This window comes from Monocercomonoides exilis (genome assembly GCF_001643675.1).
Source record: "Monocercomonoides exilis strain PA203 chromosome Unknown scaffold4-2303458, whole genome shotgun sequence".
NCBI lineage: Eukaryota > Preaxostyla > Oxymonadida > Polymastigidae > Monocercomonoides > Monocercomonoides exilis.
The window spans coordinates 1060500-1083488 of record NW_027150549.1 but is presented as its reverse complement, the minus strand read 5'-3'; the positions used below and the strand labels follow the sequence as shown (position 1 = coordinate 1083488).

At 32.1% G+C, this 22989-nt stretch overlaps 3 protein-coding genes across 3 annotated transcripts; 2 read left to right on the top strand and 1 right to left on the bottom strand.

Annotated features, from left to right (window-relative positions):
* Positions 1-6644: 6644 nt before the first annotated feature.
* Positions 6645-7353, top strand: MONOS_15975 (uncharacterized protein; the record flags this gene model as incomplete). Its single annotated transcript, XM_067868879.1, has 2 exons — positions 6645-6935; positions 7174-7353. The coding sequence occupies 2 exons, from the start codon at positions 6645-6647 to the stop codon at positions 7351-7353; spliced, it is 471 nt and encodes a 156-aa protein (XP_067734710.1).
* Positions 7354-15622: 8269 nt separating this feature from the next.
* MONOS_15956 (uncharacterized protein) lies at positions 15623-16704 on the top strand (the record flags this gene model as incomplete). The annotated part of the gene is made up of 2 exons (XM_067868861.1): positions 15623-15809; positions 15917-16704. 2 exons carry the CDS (start codon positions 15623-15625, stop codon positions 16702-16704), a joined length of 975 nt encoding a protein of 324 aa, XP_067734709.1.
* Positions 16705-18657: 1953 nt separating this feature from the next.
* MONOS_17018 (uncharacterized protein) lies at positions 18658-19382 on the bottom strand (the record flags this gene model as incomplete). Its single annotated transcript, XM_067869896.1, has 2 exons — positions 18658-18679; positions 18979-19382. 2 exons carry the CDS (start codon positions 19380-19382, stop codon positions 18658-18660), a joined length of 426 nt encoding a protein of 141 aa, XP_067734708.1.
* Between the last annotated feature and the right edge of the window lie 3607 nt (positions 19383-22989).

The following is a 22989-nucleotide window of genomic DNA, read 5'->3' as shown; positions in this document are numbered from 1 at the left end:
GAAACTTTAGAGATTCCATCACAGGGGCTTGTACTAATACCGTCGAAGGGATGTGGCACCATATGAGATCATTTTTTCAAAAATCAGTGTTTCACCATTAGTTTCAACAAGATATTCTGTCATCTTTCATCGTTAAAAGTGTTTTCAAAGTTGATTTTATTCTATTAATTGGAATGATTTATCAATTCGAGCCTCTGAAAATACAAGAAGAAGATGACATCGAAGATATTACATCAGACTTTGCGGAGTTGGACCACATAATTGAAGATGCAAATTCATCAAGTGGAGAAACTGACAGTGACAGTTTAGGTGCTGGCGATGGCTCTTCAGCTTCATGTTAGATCGATAATTGAATAATATAAATTTAATAATTTAATTTTTTTTTTCTCAATTCAAACATAATTTTCACTCATTTTTAACAACAATTAATCATTCAAAGAACAAAATAAAGCAAACCATTCATTGGAAGTTGCTTTTTCCGTAAAAAATAGTCGGACCCAATATGTTACACTTCACATTTATATTTATTAAAATTATTGAATTGTTTTTCTTTTGAATAAATAATTTTTTGATATTCATTCAAAAAATGATAGACACCATTTATTATTCAAATTTGGTAAACTTATAATTCGACATTGGTCAACTAATTGTTCAATATTAATTAACTAATTATTCGATTTTGGTAAACTTTTATTCGAAATTAATAAAATTGAGTATTTTTGAAAAAAATTTTTGTATTAAGCCTTCCATTGATTGAGTGTCGAAAAGTGATTAAAATATAATATTTAGTCAATATTCAAAATATTGATGAGAAATTGAACCTCTAATATTATTATTTGTGAATAGACATGAAATGTTCTGATTTTCAGAAAAAACCATCATCTTTGAAAACTTAAAATTTTCAAATAAATTCATCTCACATTGTTTAACTTTGCATTGTTCAATCAATATATATATCATTTATATTGTAATTTATACAGATAAACTATTATAAACAAAAAAGAATTTTGAAAGAACATTCAAAGATTTTTTTGTTTATATATGCTTATCTGTATAAATTACAATATAAATGATATATATATTGATTGAACAATGCAAAGTTAAACAATGTGAGATGAATTTATTTGAAAATTTTAAGTTTTCAAAGATGATGGTTTTTTCTGAAAATCAGAACATTTCATGTCTATTCACAAATAATAATATTAGAGGTTCAATTTCTCATCAATATTTTGAATATTGACTAAATATTATATTTTAATCACTTTTCGACACTCAATCAATGGAAGGCTTAATACAAAAAATTTTTTTTCAAAAAATACTCAATTTTATTAATTTCGAATAAAAAGTTTACCAAAATCGAATAATTAGTTAATTAATATTGAACAATTAGTTGACCAATGTCGAATTATAAGTTTACCAAATTTGAATAATAAATGGTGTGTATTTCTTGATCAAATATATATGAATAAAAAATTTTCCACACTCATCCATGTTGTTTCCGTTGAATTTATCTGATTTTTCCATAATAAAATGTTAAAAGTTTAGTTATTTTATTAATGAATATGTTGGAGAAAAATACAAGAATATTCATGTTGAATGTGATGTTTGTTTTTCATCTGCTTCATCCTTGCCATTAATTGAAAATTTCTCATCATCAACTTATGAAATTCTCTGTGTGATTGTTTTTCAATTTTAATTGGGTTTGTTTATGTTATCAGCATATTGACTCATTATTGTTTGAATATTATTAAATCAATCAAAGACAGAAATTGTATTGAAAGATTTTCATGGAATATTAATTCGTTGTGGAAAGTTCGTATTTTTTTAAACTTATTTCTAAAAAAAGCTAATTATTTTATCTGAAGCTCTTCTGACATAAAGACATTAACAGGTAATTTCCTTTCTAATCACTTTAATTGAATAAGCTGAACGAAATTCATTCAATCTTTTTTTATGATCGTTTCATCAAGACAAGAAATTAATAGCTGTTTTCTCTTCGTTGAAAGTTAAGATCTTGTTTCCGCTGTTTTCATTTTGATTATTAATCTTGTTTTGTTTGCAAACAAACATTTCATTGCCATATCACATATTTTCCCAAGCGAACAAATAAATAAAAATTTTGTATTAAAAAGATAGATTCAAATGTGAATTTGTGAAAGCTTTTCAACTTTTTCTCTTATTAATCTTTGAACAAAGAACTGATGAACAAGTTTATTTTTTAAAGATAAATAAAAAAAAAATGATCTTTACTAAATAACATTTGTCATTATAAAGAAAACACAACCGAATGAATAAAAAATGAAGAAATGTGAAACTTGTTGTTTGAACTGTAATATCAACAAAAATTCTATTGGCAAAAAAAACAAAAAATGAATCACTTCTAAGACAACATTCTTTTTCTTATTCAACTGTTTATGAAAATATAACTTTGGTTTTTTTTCAATTTGAAGTGGTTATTATATTTCTGATATCATTAAATTCTGAATTCTTTTTTAGATAATTGATTAACAATATAATTAAAAATATTTTCTTTCAAATTCAAATAAGATGAATACATCTTTCTATGTGAATGTTCCAAATTAAAAATTCACTATTGTTTATTCTTGACAAAACTTCATTTTTAGATATTAGCTTCAATTTCTTTCTGCATTTTAACTTTAAAGGTTTTTTTATTTTCTCGCTGCTGTGACAAAAAATATTTTAATCTTTATTCTTTTTTATAACATTTCTTTATCAATTTCATTTCGTAATTTGAACTTTGATTTTATTGTTTATTTTCTTTCAAGCAAAAAGAGTTCAATAATTTGTTCTGAATTCAAAATTCAACAACACACAACGTTTGTGTTTTTCACAAAGTTTTCAAAATCAAATGGGGGGAAATATCGAATTTCAGGCTTTTTCATTGAAAAAATTTGCACTGTGAACGAACCTTTTGTGATTAAATAATATGAATTAAATGGGTTCATTTTTTGAAATGCGTGTGAGAACACGAAACAATATGTTGTTATATCAGTGATTCCTGTTTACGGATATGAAAATCAGATTTATTTTGAAATCTGAGAAAGCGAAATTAAGTTATGAGTGAAATACTTATTTATGCCTTGTGCAAAAAAAGTTTGAAATTCCGTATTTTCCTCAAAATTTTTGAAAAAATAAATAGAAAAGAACATCTTTCATATTTAATGGTAGCTTTGTTGACTGAAATTACAAAAATTGAATGAGTGAGATGAAAAACTTTCAAATGTTAACAAACGAAACATTGTTTTTAAAAAAAACAATCACATACGCATTTTTTTATTAAAAGAAATCAATGAAAGAGAATATCTTCGATCTCCAACAATTCTTTTTGCCTTTGAAACCATGCGTTCAAATAAGGCTTTTCTCCAAGGGGATGCAATCAAATGGAAGGCAAAACAAGAATTAACAGTTTCCATATCCCCTTTCAGAGCCAAATCTTCATCAAAGAAATATGGATCGTCCTCAATGACAGAATCATCCTGAATATTAAAAACTTCTTCGAAAGAGAGCTTCACATCCTGAAATAAGAATATCATCCAATCCTTTGCAAAATGATATTTATTGCTTCGTCGAAAATGACAATAAGTCGAAAATACAAATCAAAAAAAGCAGCTTTATTGATTTGCTCCAATGCTTCATTTTCAGTTGTTGAATCATATTTCAATATTCTTTTCCTTGACGAATAGTTTCCAAAGCAGAAAATGTCTTATTCATTTGCAAATGATCTTTCGCACTCTCGTCTAATTGTTTTGTTTTTGTAACAGATTTCTTTATCTGTTCCATTTTCTTCTTGGTTTCCAACTATATCCCTTTCATCTTTCGCTCTTGTTGTATTTTTTATGCGATATGTTGAAACTTTATCTTCATCTTCTTAAAATGATTCAGAATTGTTTTCTTTATTATCCTAATCATACAAATAAAAATTTCACCACTTTCGAATTTTTCTATTTCCACATCACATTCAAATTCATCAAAATATCCATCACTTTCGCTTTCATCTTCTTTTGCAATTTCTATTTCGGTTTTTTCAATATGATCAATAATTTCACAAACAAATTTCATTATTTCTGAGCAATTTCCAATGTTTGCAAAGTCTGTTTTACTTAGGCAAATCTATGTTAATGAAGAATACAATTGTTGAGTGTGTAAACTAAATCGATTCCGAAATCTTTCCATTGCTGTTTTGATATAAAGTGCATAAAAATGATTAAAAATTGCAGCAATTGAGGTCGGCAGTGAAGCAGATAGAGAAGAAATTGTGTTTGATAAAATATTAGTTGAACAAGAAATGAGCAGTGGAGACATTTGTTGTTGAATGTGAGAGGATAACTGAGAAGAAGAAGAATGTTTTTGAGTTGAAGATAATTGAAATGGGATCGTTGATGACGAGGAAGTTGGCTGAGAAAAACTTGAAGATGAAAATGATTTGACAAATGATTCAATCGCATTTGATGAAGATGGAATATTCGATAAATTGAATTTCATAATGCTTTGGTGCTTCGAAATTTCAGAAAATACTATATCGCAATTTGTGAACAAACCTTTTCGATATTTTCCTGCTCCAATTGGTGAAAGGGCATAAGTAAAGGCAAAAAATCTGCCTCTTTCACCAGAAAATGTGTAGTTGAAAAGCAGAATGATAATGTCTGTTATTGCATTGTGCCAATCTTTCTGTTGAAATATATTCAATGTTGAATAATAGAAGAATAAGCTCATTGCGTTCAATAAAATAGGAAACACAAAAGATATCTTTGTGGAGTCTTTTTCGAATTGGAGATGCAAATAGTTAATCGGAAATAGTAAAAGTTCTGTTATTCCAGCAGCTTTAATGTTTTCTTCATTCAGTAACTTGCTCAAACGAACCCTTTGGATGTTTGTCCTAATATAATTGCATATTTGAAATAAACACAACCACCTTGTTCGGATAAAAGTCGGACATTTCCGAACCAATATTTTTCGATTGACTGTTATATGCGACGCGGTGCTGAAATTAACGAGCATTTCTCTCACATTGTTCAAGAATTTATTATCTTGAAATGCATGACTGACGATCAAATTCAGTAGATGATTCAAGCAAGGAACGAAAATATGATTAAACAACGACAGACTGTCAGCGTGTTCCATTGGAACCTGGTTAAACGAATGGAACAATTTTGTGAGTGCTTGAACCTGCGATTTCAAGCCATCAGAACAAAAACATCTGACATTCGAACCAATTTTTCCAAACTCAATCAACAAAGTAGGCCTCTGCGACACATATTTTTTGCGTGCAATTTGTCGGTCGAGAAATTATTCATTTGTCGATAAGATTGATATGATTGTTTTTTCCCTAATTTTGCAATTCATGAATATATCTCTGTATTACCCAAACTTCACTGTTTTTTTATTTGTTTATATTTATTAATTTATTTTTTTTTTAATTTTTTGAAATTTTTTGATATTTTTTAACCATAATAATAATATATTTTGCGTTTGAAAAACAAATGAGAAATTTGCGAAAAACTGGAGAAGAAATATGAAAGGAATCAAAAAGATTGTTGTTTTGTATTAAATATAATGATTATGAATGGAAGATTTTTGTGATATCATTGCGCCTGATGTGGATTTGATTAATTGCGATAATTTTAACGTTGTTATTTAAAAAGCTCGAAGAAAAATAACTCATGCATTATTATTTTTCTATTCTTCTTCTTCCTCCTCTTCTTCTTCCATTTGACCAGTTCCTTTGCTTCTGCCCACTACAACACAGCCATCTTCAATAGACACTTAATTTCCATTTCATGCCACTTCATCACAGCACATCTCATTTCACTCCACAACTCCATCTTTCATATCACAAGTGCCTTCACTTTCTCTTTTTCCTCCTCCTCCTCTCATATCCTTCCTTCACCTCTTCTCAGTCACTTTATCCAACCCAACTCCATCCTCCTCCCTTCATCCAATCACCTCCCGCTCTTCCCAGCTCACTCCGATGTCTCCTTTCTCCACTGCCAGGCTCCTATCCACTCCACCTGCTTCTCTCTTCTGCGGCATTTCTCCCACATGCACCACTCGCCTGCTCCCGCTTGCTCAAAGTGTCGATGGAACATTACGTCGTATGCTTTTTAATAGAATTGATTTTTTTTTTTGACAATATTTTTATATTTATTTATTTATTTATTATTTATTTATTAATTTCCTTCTTTCTTCTTCTTCTTTATTTATTAATCCATTTCAACATAACATTGACATCTCATTGAAGAAGAATCACAATGTCCATCATCAGCATCAAGACAACAACTCCCAGCTCTTCGTCGTCCTTCTTCTCCTTCCTCCTCCTCCTCCTCCTCTTCTTCTTCCACATTCACTCCAGACGGTCCTGTTGGCTGAGGCTTCCCTCTCTTCCAAGGCCAAATACAAACACAATCACAAAATTTGAATCAATTTCAAAGTCAAAATCGAACCCAATTCACTCCTCGCTTCACCAACCCGTTTGCTTCGATGATTCAGATGTGATTGTGTGGGAAGCATCAGACAAACTGAAAAACACCAATGCCAATTTCTATCCATTTTCTGATGCTTCTTCTTTTTCTTCTTCTTCTCAAATTAGAGCTTCATCTGCTGGCTGAGGCGGAAGAAGTAGAAGAATGGTGCTTCCACCTTTTTCTGCTGTGAGACAGGCGAAAAAGAGAGGGATGTCATCGAGGAATGTATCTGGAAGAGAAGGAAGAGGAGAAGAAGAAAGAGAAGGAGGAGAAGGAGGAGAAGGAGGAGAAGGAGGAGAAGGAGGAGAAGGAGGAGAAGGAAGTGAAATCACTAGAAATGGAGATGTAAGTGTGAGTGTGGATGAGAATGATCCGATTGTGCAGACAGTAACGATGCTGATGAATTCGAAGATGCAGAGAGCGTTTGCTACTCGGAATCTGGACAAGCTGAAGGTTGTGTTAATTCTGTTTATTGAAGTCATGAAGTTGATATTTATTTGTGATTATTCTTTTATATATGTTGCAATTTTAAATGATTTCATTTATTTTTATTATTTTATATTCTTATGATCATCTTTCTTTCTTTCTTTCTTTTTTTCTTTCTTTGTGTATAAATGAAATATCAACCATTCCATTCCACTTCCCTTCCCTTCCCTCTTCTTCCCTCTTCTTCCCTCTTCTTCCCCCTCAGAATTTTTCACCCGAAGCAATCGCCACGCTGAGCAAGCAGCTTCATTCGAAGGATCCAATTGCAGATACTGAGATGCTGTTGAGAGATTTGAAGTACAACGAGAGGGTGGAAGAGAAGGAAAGGACAAAAGGAAGATGGGAGTCAACAATTGATGGGGTTAAGAAAGAAAGACAGGTTTGATAGAAAGAATGAAACTTTTTATTTATTTTTGTTTTTTGAGAAAGAGAGAGAAGGAGAGAAGGAGAGAAAGAGAAAGAAAAGGATTTTGTGATGTAATTGTTGTTTCATTGCACTTTTTGAGTGACTTTTATTTAGCGATTTAATATTTTTGGATTTTTTTTGAAATAATTTGATTTTGTGGTGAATTTCATTCAATGATAATCTTCTTTTCCATTTCATTCATCTTTCTAAACTTTATTACCATTTTCTTGTCAAATTTCTACGTCACTATCTTCTTCTTCTTCTCCTTTTTCTCCTTCTTCTCCTTCTTCTTCCTTCTTTTCCTTTTTCTCCTCCTCCTTCTCCTCCTCCTCTTCATCACATGATTTTTTTTAAATCTTTTATTTCTTCTTCCTCTTCTTCTCATTCTCATTCTTCCCACTTTCGCCTTCTCTCTTCTTTCAAACAATTTCTTTCCGATAAATGCGATGTTCTTCACTCCATCAGACTATTTTTTCATTTTAGCAACCTTCTTTTCCAATGTTCTCTTCGGCTTCGCATGAAGCTCCATCTGATCCTTCATCACCATTGTAGTTTCCTTGTATTCATTTCATCTCGCTCACACACTCCAATAGAGTGATATTTCATTCTCTGGAGTATTCGAAATTATCTCAACTTCGTTTCATTCACTTTTTTTGTTTAGAAAATAAAATTCCTTCACTTCTTTGTTATCACCGTTTCAAGTTATAGAAAATGAATCGCATCATATATTTTTATGCAAATTTTAACTTTGAACAAAAGATTTATACAATTATTATAAATAATAATAGTCCTCAAATGACCACTTTAACGTTTCATTGAATTGCCACAACAATCAAATGTTATTTTTGAAATTATGATCATATTTGTCTTTAAAATCAAAACTAAAAAGATAAAAGAGAATTGTTTGAAATACGCTAAACTCCATTTCCTTTTATTAAAAATGATCAAAAAGTCTTGTTTGAACAATGCAACATCTGAAATAATATTTCACCGAATCACCAAACTTCAAAACCAGAAATCAAAGCAAGAATGATTCATAAATGAAAAAAAAGTGAAATCTTTAAGTGAGTGAAAGTCTCAAAATAAAAAATATTAAACAGTTGTTAAAAAATCATTTAAACACATTTATATCTTTCAACTCGACTGATCTTTGTCAAACGACTGATCTTTGTCGTTCGACTGATCTCGACAAAGATCTGTCGATAACCCATTATTATTATTAAAATTTCAGAAAAAAAAGAAAAAATTCTGATTATTCATTTCCTTATAAAATTATTTATATTTATAAATAAAAAATTATTTAAAAAGATTTTGTTTCGTTTTTTTCTTAAAATAATAAAATTTATATTTAAAATTTTTTAATGACCAAAAAGTGTAAACTCGATAAAATTGTCGGTCGACCTGTCGAGTTGTCTAAAAAATGTCGGTCGGTCGCAGAGGCCTACAACAAAAACTGTCCAAGTTCGAATATCTTTTTCAGTTGAGCAGCCTTCAAACAAATTCAAGAACAAAGGAACAGAATAAAAAGATAATGGCACAACTCCAACAACTACGTAATTTTTGTTTCCAATTTTTCCGCTTTCCATCATAATTGCTATTGGTCTATTTCTAATTTTTGATAATGAATTAGTAATCTTTGAATCAATAATTTGAAGAATGATTTTTAATTCGATTTTCCTGTTAAGCAGGTGATTATATCTTATCTCTTAGAATAAGTATGAAACTGAGACTCTTTTTAAAAAGTTGTTATGAAATCTTTCAGAAAACTTCATGAAGCTTTAAGAAAAGAAATGTTACAAGTTCCTACCAATGAAATGAATGTGTCCATTAATTTATAACTAGTGTTGCAAAATTGTTCACTGTGTGAAATTACTGCAATGCATTTGTTGTCGAAGCAAATTTTTGCATGCAGGAAAAAAATCTGAATTGAGTTCTGCTTTGTCAACTTGCATTTGCGATATTTGATAGATGAGTGGTCTTTTCTTCTGGTAATATCACATGTAAAATCAGATGTTGCATTTGGGAACAAACACAAACGATGGTTCACTATTTTATTTGATTAACTTTGAAAAACTGGAGAAAACCCAATAAACTAATTATTATTCACAATTTCAAAAGCAATTTTGCTCAGGACCATATGGGTGATTCTTTTTGAAAAGTCACAAAAGTTTAATTTTCAAATAAATTAAAATTTTCATATTTTGCTCAAATTTCTGTTAACATTCACGTAACTTCACTTGAATGCATGAAATAGCATTATCCAATAATGGATTCCATATTTGGTAAGTTTGGTGCATGCTAACAGAAATTTGAGTAAAATATGAAATTATTGATTTATTTGAAAATTAAACTTTTGTGACTTTTCAAAAAGAATCACCCATATGGCTGGATTTTTTTTGAAAACTTCCTTTTGTTCAATTTTCAAATAAAATTTAATTTTCATATTTTGATAAAATTTCTGTTCTCACATATCAAATTTCACTATCACGAAAACAAAATTTTGACAATGTTTTAATTTCCATTCGAGAAAAATTACCTGATTGGAAACAGAAATTTGATCGAAATAGGAAATTTTTTCTTCATTTGAAAATTAAACAAAATGTTATTTTCAAAATATTTGGACATATTTATCTTTGTTAAATAAATAAAGGTGATATTACGTTACAAAAGTAATAATTGCAACAAAAGAAATTAACGTCAAAGTGTTCTTTGAAAACCGATAGAATTGTGATATTGTCGGATATTATTATAGGACTGATAGAAATTATATCCGATCTTTGAAAAAAAAAATCAAGATAAAAACAAAATGAGAAAAGAAGAAAAAGAGAAAATTGAAAGAAGAACAAATAAAAAAGGCGACGAAGAAAAAAAAAGGAAAGAGGATGAATGTGGAGGAAGAAAGACAACAAAAGGCTAAGAAAAGCAAAAAAAAAAAATTATTCGAAGAAAGAAAATGATAAGAACAAGAATTTTTTCATCAAAAGGTTTATGATATTGAAGATTTAACACAAAAACCAAATAATTATCACAAGTCGAACTTCTTATCACTTTCTTTTTCGCATAAACAATTATCCGACATCAGCAAAATGAAAATTACGTCAACAACCTTCATTCGCTTATCAACTTTCATTTTCTCTTCCTCTAAATAATCCTCGTTTTCTTCTTCGTTCTCTTCCTCATCTTCCACTTCATCCATTTTGTCATCTCAGCCACAACATTGTCTTTGCAACACACATACACACACACAACCACCACTATCGTCTTTGCTCCCTTCAACTTCTCATCTCGCTCATTCCACAAACGTGTGAGGATCATCTCATATTGTCAGAGCCTTTCATTTTCCTTTCTTTCTTCAAGCAGCTTGTGAAACTCCCCAAAAAAATTTGAACTTCCTCCCATTCCGAATTCTTTCTCCTTTTCTTCCTTTTCTTCCTTTTCTTCTTTTTCTTATTCTTATCATCCTTCTTCCAGAATGAAACGTTTTCTTTTTTTAAACACTGAGTTAATTCTGTAAGTGTGGAAATCGCATATTGTTTCTTTTCGGCTGACGAGAACGTCACGTAACTGTGTTCAACTCCAAAGGTGTTGTTTTTAGCTCTCAATTCTGCATCCTCTTTTCGGCATAGGTGTATTTAAGGCACATTTCCAATCCTTTATTATTCATTAAAACATTTTGATTATTAAAAAGTTGATTTAATAATAAAACTAGGCCTTTGCGACAAGCCGACTTATAAAAATGGTTTCGACTAGTCGACCGACAGGAAATTCTTTTTTTTTTTTAATAAGATATTTTTTTTTCATTCACAATTAAAAAATTACTTCACTTTAATTTGTTGTATTTAATTTCAAATATTTTGTTAAGAATTATTCATATTTATTTTTATTTAAAATATTAATCATGATGTATTTAATGGGTTTTCGACAGATCAATTCGACAAAGATCTGTTCAGATCTGTCTGGATCATTCGGATCTCAAGATCTGTCGTGTTGTGTCGATAATAAATGTCCGAAATGGATGATGGTTTCATTTTTGAATTACCAGCTGAATTAAGAAGCTGTTTATCTATTCCACAAATAGTTTGTTAAACATTGATTTTCTTTTGAATTCTTTAAAATTTTTAATATTAATGTATTCATGTAAAGCAAAAAGCGTTTTCAGATAAAATTTCTGAATTAAAAGAGAAAGGATGTTCATTTGTCACTTTGATATGCACTAAATTCACAAACAACGGAAAATGTTTTCTTTTATAATTTTTATTTTGGATCTTAAATATAATGATAAAATTTACATAATTTTTTAGATTATCTTCACCCCAACAATACAAAAGAAGAAATTGGGAAAATACACTTTGAAGTTAACAACAATACCCTCTGGATTGCGTACACTCCAGTTTTACCTGATGGATCACTGAAAAAAGATGGGCATGTTTACTATCTATGTCCAAATAGCAAACACGGAATAAACTGTGGCTTTTCTGGAAGAAAAAACACAGATCGTGTTAGGAGTCATTCATGCTTTCTAGCAAAAGGATCTTCAATGTTATCTTATCTAAAGCCTAAACCTTCTGTTCATATTTTATCAAAACCTCCAAAAAAAGTCCAAAAGATTTTCAATTCCGATTTTTGCATTCTTATTAAGCAATTTCTTCATCTTATAAGCCATTGCAATATAGCTTTTTTATCTGCTTATTCTTCTGAATTCAACACATTCATTTCTTCGTTAATTCGACTTTCTCAACAAAACCCTTCTTTATCTTCAGAAACCATTTTTCCATCTTTAACCAGTAGGAAACTATCATTGCTTATTAAAGACGAAAATTTGAGAAAAGTTAAAGAACGAAATGAAGCAATCAACAATGCAATGGTCGGCGTCATGATGGATGGAGGCGTTATTGCTGGAAAAAAGTTAACAATTGTAACGGTTGTTCCCTTGAATGAAAATGGAAAACCAGTTTTTTGGAGCCTGAACAATGCATGTTTTTCAGTTGCAGATTACACAAAATTGGCGCATACTATCATGAAGGAAGTGTCTGATGCGAATGGGGAGGTTCGTTGTTTTTGTACAGATGGATTGAAACCACAAATGCTAGCGTTGCAAAATCTCACAGAGGATGCGACTATTTGTGAAACTCGGCAAAATGAATTACAAACTCCACCATTTTTTATTTACTGCACAAATCATTTAGTCAATCTGATTATTACCCATTTATTTTCCGAAAACAAATTTTTGAGACAATTGAAAGAGACCATTATAACGATATCCAAAGACTACAGGAAAACATCAACGAAAAATCCAACAAATCCTACGTGCCCTTGCTTTGTCAAAACAAGGTGGCTCTGTTTATACGACATTTGTTATTTTTTTTATGTGAATTGCAAACATCCATCAATTTCTGAGTTTTTTGGTGATATTTCTATTTTTGATGTGATCAGATGTGGTATATTACTGTTTCCTTTAAGAGAACTGCAACTATTGCTCGAAAACGATGACACTAAACTGGGATCTGTTTTTCCTCTAATACTTAAAGCGTTTGCTTATTATTTTTGGATGATTAATCTTGATTATTTTTCTGATGAGAATTGGCAAGTTTGCATTTGCCATTTAATGATTTTATTACATAATTATTTCCTTGCTGGAGAACGAGGTAACAAATTCGCGTTGGCTTTTTCTTTAACACCAATTGGAGTGAGACTTTACCATCGAAGCTCATTTGTGATCTCCTTTTCATCGAAGCTTAATTCTCTTAAAGATGAATTCACTCAATTTATCAAATCATCAGAAAAATTATCGCCTTTTTCATCAACGCATCCTGCTGTCAACACTCTGAAGACACATTCACAAATAACGCATAATTCATTTCTCAACTCTTCTTCTTCAGCATCATCGATAACACCTGTTACATTTTCAACAATATCTTGTGCTCAACAAGAGAACATGAAAATTCCTTCGAGTCAAGACACATCAAAGGATAATAGTGCAAACAATTATCTTCTTTCCAATCAACAGTTGCAGAATTCTTCGGTATTTTTAAAACCAACATTTATTTTACCAACACAACAGATAAATTTCGGATCTCCTTTATCTGTGAATGCATTTCATTATTCGCTTCAACAGCTTGAAACGAAAATAGAAAAAATGGAAAAAGAATCTGCATCTGTTTCATCTGCACAAACACCAGCACCGGATATTGCACAGTCAATATTTTCACCTTCAAGTTCTGTTTTGAACAACGATATTCTTTTCAAATTGATCAATTATTTAACAAATAATTTATCTACAAAGGATTCAAGCGATGAGCAGAATGATGATTTACAGAATCAGCTTATTTTAGAAACATTAGGTATTATAGATGATGACACCGAAAATGAAGACGATGAGTTCATTGAAGAGACAGAATCAACAACCATTCCAAAAGAACAATTTATATATAACACAAGAAACTCTTGTGGATCAATTGAAAGCCAACAAGTTGCCGATTGCGATTCATCAACTGAAGAAAGTTCAAGTGTTTTCAATCATTCTTCCAATGAAAATATCGTTGACGAACTGTTTTTACTTGGATCGAGCAAACAACTTCCAACAGATGATTTAGAAAATTCAGATGAAAGGACCAAAGCATTATCAACAATTCTCGAGACAATTTCAAGTGACTGGTTTCCTCGAATCAAAAGCGGATTCAACGATTACGCAAATTCTGTTCTTTTTTCTATGAACTCCGATATAAGAAAGCAGATAATTTCTTTGCATTCTTCAAATTTTATTTGTTATGATCAATCTATTTTTCAAGACAAATGGATGGTTTATTACTACGAAATAGCAAAGCAAGGAGTTTTACCCAACATTTATGCCAATTTGTCATATGCATTGATCGCATCGCCCTGTAGTGAGGCATCTTGCGAGCGCCTTTTTTCAAGACTAAAAAGAATCTGTGGAGATCGAAGGCATTCACTTTCTTTGGAATCGTTAATTTCTCTTCTTTTCATATAAGCAATAAACTGATAATATACAATGAAGATCATGCACTGTATCTGAACTGGTTTGGAAATATTTGAAATTTCCTATATTTAACCGTTTTATTTATTCCTTGTGTTGTGCGAGATTTGTTAAGTGTTTATTTTGTCTAATCAGTTTTGTTAATTAAACATTTTTCAACTTTTCATAGGTTTCCTTGAAAAGTGGTGAAGACAAACAAATGCACAAGGTTGACAAAGAAACAAACATCAATAATTGTTAATTTACAATATTTTATTAATGTATTTATCAAATTTTTATTCTTTCATGAATATTTTGTTCCATAAACGGTTCAACTTTTCGCAATTTTTTGAAGCATAATTAATGAAAAGAACGTGTAAATGGCATGTTTGCTATTGTTTTGTTTTAAATTGTGATTTATTTCTGTATTTTCATAAGGCAAAAACAGATCAAGTTCATTCTTCACATATTTCTTTTCGCAATTTTTGGAAATAACAATATTTTGCATTGAAACATTCATAATTTGCATTAACGTTAACAAATCAGATGCATACGCTTATCTGTTTCACTTATTCGTGTTTTTTTGTTGTTTTTGTTTTAAATTTTTTCCGTTTTCATCCATCATTCCGTTTTATTAAGAAGTTTTTAAAACAGTTGTTTCAACATGTAACATTTTTCACATTGATTGAAGTTAATGTTTTTTTAAAAGAAAATGTCAACCTTGATGTTCCTGTTCCATTTCAAAATCTCTTGATTGTTTGAATAAAAAGAATCAATACCATGTATTTATGAGAATTACATATTCATTTTTTAAAAATAAATTCGTTTTCTTTTTTTCCTTTATTATCTTACGCAACGACTATTCATCCCAATCTTCTGCCCTGCACCTATCACTCTTTCTTCATGTTCCATTTCTCCAGCCTTATATTTCCTCTTGTTCGAAACACATGTCTCCATTTTCTTTTCCAACTTGCTTCTCTCCACCATTATTCTTCCTCTGCCACTTCTCCACTCCGCCAGTTAACATCTGCTTCAATATTTTCTTCGTCATCTTTTTCTCCACTTCCTTTATCATCGCCTTTTGAAAACCACTTTCAGTTGACCTCATCTTCTGAATCTTCCTGCACGCACCATCGCTCCTCCATTTTGTTAGCTCCATTTTCTATCCGTTTCTACGAATTAGTTGACTTATGCATCAGGCGCAAATAAAAAAATAATTGGTATTGTCTTCACACGTGTTCATTAACTCACACTTCATCTTCCTTGATATCTTGAATGTTGTCAACTTCTTCTCCTTCTTCTCCTTCATCGTCATCGTCGTCGTCGTCGTCATCATCCTCATCATCCTCATCATCCTCATCATCCTCATCATCATCATCATCATCATCATCATCATCATCATCATCATCTTCTTCTTCTTCTTCTTCTTCTTCTTCTTCTTCACATATGATCTCGAATTCGAGTAGTTGTGATTGTGATTGCAATTGTTTCTATCTGGCAGCACACAATTTGAGACTGTCTACCACACGCCGATGTTGTCGAAAATTCCCTTTGAAAGTGCTTGTAAAGGATCTGAATGCTCTTGTGTGCAGATGTCTTCTCTTCCTTCACACTCTTCAGACATGCTGCCTCTTCATCCTCTTCCACATCTTCCACCAACCCTCCCTCAACTTCCTCCGCCACCTGCAATGTTTTCATGCACGATGAGGTATCTACTCAGAGGAACAGATTGTTTTAAGACACGTCAATTTTCTTCTTCTTCCGCAACAATTATATCTGCAGATGGTCCTGCTATTTCGAGAGAAAATTCGCTTTCATTACCCAACACACACCACACAAACACCCCTTCATTCACTGTTTCATCTCCATTTGTTCCTATCCTTCCACCATCTGCCGGAACTTCCTCGTCTCCTCAATCTGAAAAATCTTCTTCTCCCTCACCTTCTTCGCATTCTTCTCATTCGTTGCGTTCACCTCCACTTCCTTTTCCTCCACCTCCTCCACCACCACCACCACCTCCTCCTCATTCTTCTTCTTCTTCTTCTTCTTCTTCAACTAAAAACCTGAATGAGTTCCAGAAACCTCCGTCGCGTATGTCCCCTCGCCACATTCACAGTCGCTCCTCTTCTGCGAACTTCTACTATCATTCTCCTCTCCTCAGCTCTGAATCATATCTTTCTCCTTCTTCCACTACAGTTACTCCATTTATGCCATCTTCTTCTTCCTCTTCTTCCTCTTCCTCCTCCTCCTCCTCTTCTCCTGTTGATGTTCTATCATTCTCTCAGATTCCAATGCTTTCATCAATTCCTTCATCAATCAACCCTTCTTCTTCCTCTTCCTCTTCCTCTTATTCCTAAACAGAAGATACCTCAACACTACAGCCACACACTTATTCACCCACATTGCATTCATTTTTTTTCCTTCTCTTCTCTCCCCAGCCAGCCAACTGCTCGAAAATGCAGCTGCTATTTGACTAGAGGCTTTCTCTCCATCCATCTGGCAGGAGCCGCTTGGTATTTGGATGTGATTGCCACACTCACAAATGTGTCTGATATAAAAGCAGAGTTGAATTCAAACAAGGAAAAAGCATCAGTTTCTTCCAATTCATCTTATCATCATCATCTTCGTAATCTTCGTATTCTTCGTATTCTACATTTTTTTAACTTCTTTTAATGAATCAGCTGAGATTTGTCTGGAAGAGTCATAGAATTCACCTAATGCAGATAAAATGCTTTCACTCGAGTGTTTACAAAACCACAAACAGTATGCAAATAAATGGAAACGATGAATGTGGAGAATAGATTACGAAGCTGAATCGCATGATTACCAGAGGAATATGCATGGTAGTTCCATTTTCCAACTGACTAATCGATCGCATTAAACAATTAAAAATCTTCCAATAGAAGAACCAAGATTTGAGCAGCTCGAAATAGAGGGACTCTTTTTTGCTGCAGAAGAAAGCGGTGAAAAATGGAAAGGGAGAAGTTGAAGTATTTTAAGTTTTTTTGCGATAAATAAGATTGACAGGATGTTGGACTTTGCGTTCATGCCAGATGTGGAGAAGATCATGTTATTTGATCTTGCATCACTTCAGGAAGCTTCAAATGGAGACAAAAAATGATAGAGAAGGTGAAAGTGAACATGAAAGAACATTCTTTGGATGGTCCAATTCAGCACAAAGCTCACCTCCGCCTGTTTCCTTTCCATCTTCATCTCCAATTCACCTCAAGTTTTCTTCTTCCAACTCCTCTTCTTCAACAAAACTCAACTTCTTCCTCTGTTGACCTCTCCGCTGAGCATTTTGAAACAAACATCCTTTTGTTCTTTGACAAGTTGCCACCGTGGTTCAATCATCGAAGAAGACACTTTCTACAAACAAAAACCAAATTCAGTGTGGACTGATCTCGTGGTATCGGATATGTTAGCCATTTCATTGCGTGTGAAGTACAATGTGATGTAGACCTCACAAAAAAAGCAGAGCGATATTATCTTAAACAGTCAGAAGACCTTTGGAGGAATCCACAGATGACTGATCATATTATGCGACCAGAATGTTGATGCGATAATACTGAACGTGTGTGCAAACTTGAAGTCTTTCCACTGTTAGCCGTTGCATGATAGCATTGTCCACAGGCGGAAAGAACAGAAGCTGCGGCCATTCATGATGAGAAACATTGCTGTGCTGATTGCCACTGATATTGTAGCGTGAAAAATTGATGTTCTGCATGTGGGTCTGATTATTGAAACGAATGCGCAGATAGACACTCAGAATAACTTGCAACGTTCGGGAAGAACAGAGAGGTGTGGACAAGAATATGCATACATTGCGCTGAACAAACTGATTGAAGAGTTTCACGTGGTGATGGTGGAACTGAAGAGAGCGGTTTGGTTCGAACACATTTCGGAGCATTCGATCGCACGGCTGATGAGAGCTGAGTGAAAAGCTGCAACAGAGCAGATAGTGACTGTTTCTGGTTCGATGGTGACGTTCTTCAAGTCTGTTGGGCTGTTGCTGGTGAAGAACTTTGAGGAGGCGATGCAGGTTTTGTGAACTGTGCAGAATGAATGCGAGAAATTGATTGAAGATGAAAAAATGAAGAAACAGAAGAATGAAAAGATCAAAAGAAAAGTTAAAATACAGGAAAGAAGAAGAGGTGTGGTAAATACCTGCATTAATCAAAAATCAAACATTTGAAAATTAAGCTTTGAAAAACTGATTCAACGACAAATGGACATAATTAATTAATGGTTTTTTAATTTGTTAATTTCATAATTTTCATCCAGAATCATAAATATAGATTATTAAAAATTCAAATAATAACAGGAGCAAACCTAGAAAATAAATAAGGTGAAGTGCATAAAAAACATAAATAAATCAATACAAAAGTTCAGATCAACAAAATTTTTATATAAAATATATTATTAAAATAGATAATACATATGTAAAATATGAAAACAAAAATGAGCAATTTCAAAAATAAGAGAAACAATGATAAGAAATGAAAAACATGGAATGTTGAAATGTTGGTCATGAAATAAAGAAAAAAACAAAATTCACAAACGAATATTTTCTAAAAAAAAAATATATATCTTCTATAAAGAACTTTATCCATAACATCCCAATTGAGAACACTACCGACTCTTTCGTTGCTCCCATCTTCTTGTTGATCAGCAGCTCGGGCGCCTTCCACCTCAAACACTCTTTTTTGAAACTATCTTCATCCTCAAATGCTGATGAGGGCAGAGTGTCTTCCTCATCACTTGCAGATGTCACAACTGTTGATGAGATGGATGATGAGTCTGAATCTGCAGAAGAGCAGTCGGAGCGCATTGCAACACAAATGACCATATGTTCAGAGAACAACACAATGTGAGGACTGATGTTGGCAAGTGATGAGAGAGGATTGTCCATTTCATCAAACGAGTGAAGTGCGAGATTGGCCATGCAGGACAGGATTTGAGCTGCTGTCTGCACCCTCTCCTGCAGAATGCCAATTGCCATCTCTTTCTTCTCGTTCATCCCATGTTGCAGCATAAACAACGAATCCTTTGAGCAAGCAATCAGTTTTTCATGAGGAGACGAGCAATCCTTTGTATAAACAATGATCGAAATGGATGAGAAAGAGGGCACAAATCTTCCCCTTTAACAAAAGTTGTTTCTGTGTCAGCCGAGAAAATTGAAGGTTATAGTGTTTGCTTTCTTGTCTCTTCTTCCTCAACTTCCTCCAATGCCCATTCAGCGACTTTGTGTAGATATTTTCTCCAAATGTGTATTGCCGATCACTCTCAGATTAAAAATATTCCACTACTCCAAAAAAAACATCTTTTTTCTTCAAAATTTTGTTGTTATCTTTTCTTCAAATTTCCTTTTCTGCTTTTTCACTATTCTTCTTCACTGCTCATTTTGTGACATCGATATATGTTTTCATTTCATTTTATTCCTAAATAGTCCCTTCTTTTTCTCATTTATCTGTTGTTCTTTGTTTGCATAAAGCAATCTCAAACTATAAAGAAAACTGATTGGCGTTCAAAATAAAACATTCTAAATGTAGATTAACAAACTGTTAATGACTTTATTCACTTCTATTTATATATCATTATAAAAACAGAAAACACAGTTGTTGGAACCGAAAACAACCATCTTTTGTGTGATTAACATATGTATATAAAAGTTTATCATCTTATTCATTCGAAAAGAAGATTGACTGAATTTGTATTTGTTTGAAAATACAACAAAACATCCAAAAAAAATTTGATCAATTTCATAAATAATTTTTTATTCAAAAAGAAATATGGTAATTTTTGAAAAAAGTTTTTTTCCTAAATACTATTGAAATAATGTTAAGTTTGTTTATTAAAAAATTTTGATAAGAAAAAATTTATGTGAAACAATTTTTTCTCATAAATTGATTCCGACACGAGTCGACTTAAACGACCGACACAAACGAAAAAATTTTCTGTGTCGCAAAGGCCTAAATAAAACATTTGTATGGACTGGAATTTTCAATTCTTGTTGATCCTTGAGAAAAAACTATTTTTTAAAATCATCCATAAATCTGAGTTATTATTTAAATTTTTGATAAAAATTGATAATTTCAAAGCAAAAATCAGATGCAGTGTCGTTTATAATTATAAACTCTTACAAAATTAATGATTTTTCAATAAATAAAACATTAAAAAAAATTAAACAAATTAAAAAATCAATTGTACCACCCCACAATTATATTTTCAATATTCTAAAAATAGAATTTGCTGTTTCTTTTCATTTAATGAACAATCGCTTTCAATTTATATTTATATGCATCTTAATTTTTGCGTATGTTTATTTATCATAATCTTTCTTTATGTAAGCAAAACATCTTTGAAGAACGAAATTTCAAAAATCTCTCAAGTTTTTCATCACTCGCTTTTAATATTTACTCCATATCATAAATATCTTTTCAAAGAAAAGCATTAAGTGAACATTAGGAAATGTTTTTTAAAATTACTTTTCGCTTGAAAAAAATATTTGTCATAATAATGAAATAGATGTGTTTTTTGGAGCTGATACAAAATAAAAAGGAAAAAGCAAAAACAGAACGAAGTTAAAATGAGCGTGTGATTGTCTGTTTAATGATAAATAATGCATTGACTTTGCAAGCAACACAGTATTTTATCATTGAATCTGAATCTGTGCGTGAAGAAGAAGTGCGGCTTATTGGATAACAAAAAATGAACAGGATTCAAATTTTGAACTTTTGGGAAAGAGAATCAGTAAAAACACTGCTTGTGCAGTGAAAAATATAATTTTGAACACTTCAACATCATTACCACTGACAAAAGAAAGTCAATTTCGGTTTGATCTTTGAGATAATTATAATTCACGAATAAATATTAATTTTGGAATTAAAGCAAACCAATAAGCAAATGATTCAGCTCTTATTGAATTAAAGACAATTTATCTGAGCGATGCAATAATTGGAACTGAATGATTATGTCGAATAACAAACAGTGTGAAACAAGCACTCTTTCGCTTTGATTCAACATACATCTTTGCTTGCTGTGCTAGATCTTCTTCAGACCAAAGATATGGTATTTCAGCTATTGATCCATCTCGATTAAGATCTATCAATATAATCGATTTATGTGTATCTGATGGTTGTTATCATCTTGTATAATAAGTTGGAATAGGCAATGATAACAAGATGGAGATCGAGAGTTATTGCTAATATTCTTAGGGGTTTCTCATGATTAGATATTCAGTGATGTTCTATAAAGAAGGAGTTATTGATTGGTGTAATCGATGTGTATCTATAGCTGACATACCATATCTCCTAGGAGAAGAATTAGCTAAAGAATTAGCTGAAAGTGTTCAAGTTGGTGAATTAGTGGTGAAATTGTGTGAAAATTGGTGTTTTCGTTGATGAAATACATGTGTTGAACATGTGTTGAATGTGTTGATGTTACCGTTGGTGAAATCATCGGTATTATCGTTTGTGAAATCGTAAATAAAAATAATTGATTTTGTTTTTTGTTTTATAGTAAATGGGTCGGAAGAAGATATACGCAACTGTGGAAGAAGCGAAAGCGGCTCAACAGAAACAAATTAAACAGTTTCAGGAAAAACGTAAAGAAGAAACTAAGTGTTACAACGAACATGTATCTGAAAAACAGAAGAAGTTGATTAAGATATTGAGGAGAAAGCTTATCGAAAGTGATGAGCTGTTAGATGAGTTGATGGAAAAAGTTAATGGTTATTTGCCTGCACCGGGATGATTGAGTAAAATGTGTTAATTGACGAAATATAACAGACTACACACGTTCGTTGTATCGTAGATTGTATCAAACAGTAGTCAAGATAACATTATAGTTGATTGTCAACACCTATATTTTTTGAACAAATGGCATTATGGTGGATTGCCACATCGATGTTTTTCACTTGATTTGTGGTTTATTTTGGTGTATTTAGCTTGAAAAAGTGTCAACCGGCAGACCGGATACCAAATTGTGGCAGTATCGAGATGCTTGGGGAAGGGAAATATTGGGTAAAATCTCCGTGCTGGAAGCGTAGTCCGGTAGTCCGGTAGTCCGGTAGTCCGGATCTTTTAATTTCATCTGAAAAGAGCTGCCAACATGCTATTTCTGCCAACATGAGCATTTTACCCCTAATTTGTCATGATTTTGAGGGTTTTTATTTATTTTCGACTGTATCATCATTTTGCCACATTGCCACATGGAATCGTCAGTGGCACACAAGTTGTATCGTTTGTGTATTTATGATTCCAAATAAACGAATGTGTTTAGTTAATTTCCGCAGAACAATCAATGTCATCTTCATCTTCACGTCGTTTGAGGAGTTGTTCATACTCTGGCTTGAGTTTATAACACCACACTTGATTTCCTCTTCCACCTACTCGTGTTCTCTCACATCTGTCTTTAATTGCTAGTTGGAATGAGCGATCGTTCTTGTATTCAACTGGTCTGAAACATAGTGCTTCAGAACATCCCCGCACTTCTTTGAGTTTGTTGTAATGCTCCTGACAGAATACATCGATGACAGAGAGTGATGCTGCAATGATATCTTCCTTTGCTTCCGTTGTTGGAAAAGCTCTAGTGTTGAAATTGGTGAGATCTTTGCTGATGAAATAACAGAGAAGTTGTTC